This window comes from Camelus bactrianus, chromosome 10 (assembly GCF_048773025.1).
Source record: "Camelus bactrianus isolate YW-2024 breed Bactrian camel chromosome 10, ASM4877302v1, whole genome shotgun sequence".
NCBI classification, from domain to species: Eukaryota; Metazoa; Chordata; class Mammalia; order Artiodactyla; family Camelidae; genus Camelus; species Camelus bactrianus.
Window position 1 is genome coordinate 64,305,499 of NC_133548.1, and position 2,665 is coordinate 64,308,163.

The window sequence follows — 2,665 nt, forward strand, 5'->3', positions numbered from 1 at the left end:
GCCTCGGAGGCTCTTATCCCCCTAACGGAGGAGACTCGCAGAGCTGCAGGCTGAGGCACGACTTGGCTCAGAGAGCCTTCTCCACTGGGAAATATTCTCTCCTTTCGGCACAAAATACTGACCAGCCTGGAGTCCCTCTGCTGGATCGACAAGCCTGGAAGAAGAGACAGCACCTCGCTTGTTGACAAGTTCAAGTCCCAGTTACTGCCCCACAGATATATCGTAACTTTTCTAACGATTAACAAAGAACAGAGACGACATCCGTCCCCAGCATCCTCAGGTGTCTGAAGCCTGCCTGAGAGCCTGGGAGTCTGCTGCTCATCCTAGTGCAGCCATGAGGGCCAAGCACCTTGGTCCCCAGAACCCAAGGTGTGCGATTATGACCTTCCGCCCAACCACGGAAGAATTCCAAGATTTCAACAAATACATAGCCTACATGGAATCCCAAGGTGCACACCGAGCGGGCCTGGCCAAGGTAATCCCACCCAAAGGCTGGAAAGCCAGGCAGACCTACGATGACATCGATGACATCTTAATAGCCACTCCCCTCCAGCAGGTGGTCACTGGCAAGGCAGGTGTGTTTACTCAATACCACAGAAAGAAGAAGGCCATGACCGTGAGCGAGTATCGCCGCTTAACCAACAGCGACAGATACCAGACTCCGCTGTACTACGATTTTGATGATCTGGAGCGCAAATACTGGAAAACACGCGGCTATGATTCCCCGATCTACGGCGCGGACATCAGTGGCTCCTTATTTGATGAAAACACCAAAGAGTGGAACCTGGGTCACCTGGGAACCATTCAGGACCTGCTGGAGCAGGAGTGCGGAGTGGTCATCGAAGGCGTCAACAGCCCCTACCTGTACTTCGGCATGTGGAAGACCGCCTTCGCCTGGCACACGGAGGACATGGACCTGTACAGCATCAACTTCCTGCACTTCGGGGAGCCCAAGACCTGGTACGCGGTGCCCCCGGAGCACGGCCGGCGCCTGGAACGCCTGGCCAAGGAGCTGTTCCCGGGCAGCTCGCGGGGCTGCGGGGCCTTCCTGCGGCACAAGGTGGCTCTGATCTCGCCCACGGTCCTCAAGGACAACGGCATCCCATTCGGCCGGGTCACTCAGGAGGCTGGCGAGTTCATGGTGACGTTCCCCTATGGCTACCACTCTGGCTTCAACCACGGCTTCAACTGTGCGGAAGCCATCAATTTCGCCACCCCGCGCTGGATCGACTATGGCAAGGTGGCCTCGCAGTGCAGCTGCGGGGAGGCGCGGGTGTCCTTCTCCATGGACGCGTTCGTGCGCATCCTGCAGCCCGAGCGCTATGAGCTGTGGAAACGCGGGCAGGACCGGGCGGTGGTGGACCACACGGGGCCCACGGCGCCTGGCGGCCAGGGCCTGAGCGCCTGGAGGGACGTCCGTGTGCCGGCCGATGCCGTACTGGGGCTGAAGCAGCGCCAGCGCCCCCGCGCCCCGTCGAGATTTGTGGTCCTGGGTAATGGGACCTGCCGGAGTGCCCCTGTGTGTCCGGAGTCTCCGGGCCCCTCGCTGGCTTGGGGTTCTTCTGTCGCCCACCTCAGGCCTCCATCCACCAGCAACTCCACGGAGCCTGGCCTGACCCTGCCGCCTACCCCAGGTCCATCCATCCCTGATCTCCAACCAACAGGCAGATGTGGTCCTACTCGGCGTCCACGGGAACAGGGGATTCGTGAGCCGACTGTCGGAGCCCGGGCTAAGAGGCGCCTTTTGGACCTTGAGGCTCAGTGCCTCCTTGCCAGTGAGCCCTTGATACACAAGACTTCACCGCGGAACTCTAGTCGCCAGCATCTTGCCAAAGCTTCTGGGTGCTGCTGTGCCCCTGATCTTCAACCCTTGGGACCCCCATTGGATCCAGAAAATCCTATGCACCCTGGCCCGTGCCTCACATCCTTGGACAGTATTACAGCCAGTTTCCTTGACAGCATCCCTCTGATTCCTCCCAAAGTCACTGCGACTGAGAGAATGTTCCCCAGAGACCCAGCTGAGGACTGCAGGGCTCCTGTGAACCTCTGTGAGGTTATAAGTTTGGAGCACTCTTATGCCTGTAGAAACCAGGTCCCAGATGCCGAGACCAGAATCTCCCACATCCCTGGCTGTGATTCCCTGGAGCTAAAACTAGAGGTAGCTGCCTCTCTTGAGTCCTGTAATGGGTTCTCCACCAATGGATGCTCTTCAATCTATGAGCCCATGATGACTGAAGAATTTGCCAAATATGTCTTTATCTGAGTCTCAACCCCAGAAACCACAGAAGCTCCCAGCCAAGTAATAATCTGGGCTGGGCTTGTCCCCAGTGGAGATGCTTTATGTCCAAGAAATGACACATTTCCGAAGCTGCCAGATGCTTTCTCCTACTATGACAACCAGGGCTCCCAGCAGTCTCCAAAGTGGACCTTCCCATCGGGACAGCTGCCATGAAATGTACTTCTCAGGGATTCTCACCCCACTCCTGAACACTGATGGGCCTTTGGCCTCTGCCTTGGCCTAGATGCCATGGACACTGCTTGTTTCTGATGGCACCCTCAGGGTACCTCCCTGCAGGGGTGTGCCCCTAATCCCCACAGTAATTCGGGGCAACACTGGATGATACTGAGAATCTGGCTAGGCCCCCTCCATCCCCAAGTCTCACCT

General features: G+C 57.7%; 1 protein-coding gene across 1 annotated transcript; it reads left to right on the forward strand.

The window, feature by feature from the left end:
* Positions 1-334: 334 nt before the first annotated feature.
* LOC105083591 (lysine-specific demethylase 4D) lies at positions 335-2,263 on the forward strand. The gene has a single exon (XM_074373092.1). The coding sequence runs from the start codon at positions 335-337 to the stop codon at positions 2,261-2,263; it is 1,929 nt and encodes a 642-aa protein (XP_074229193.1).
* The last annotated feature ends 402 nt before the right edge of the window (positions 2,264-2,665 follow it).

Bases quoted from the DNA above. Each gene is read 5' to 3' on its own strand.
- LOC105083591 (XM_074373092.1), top strand. From the start codon at position 335: ATGAGGGCCAAGCACCTTGGTCCCCAGAACCCAAGGTGTGCGATTATG.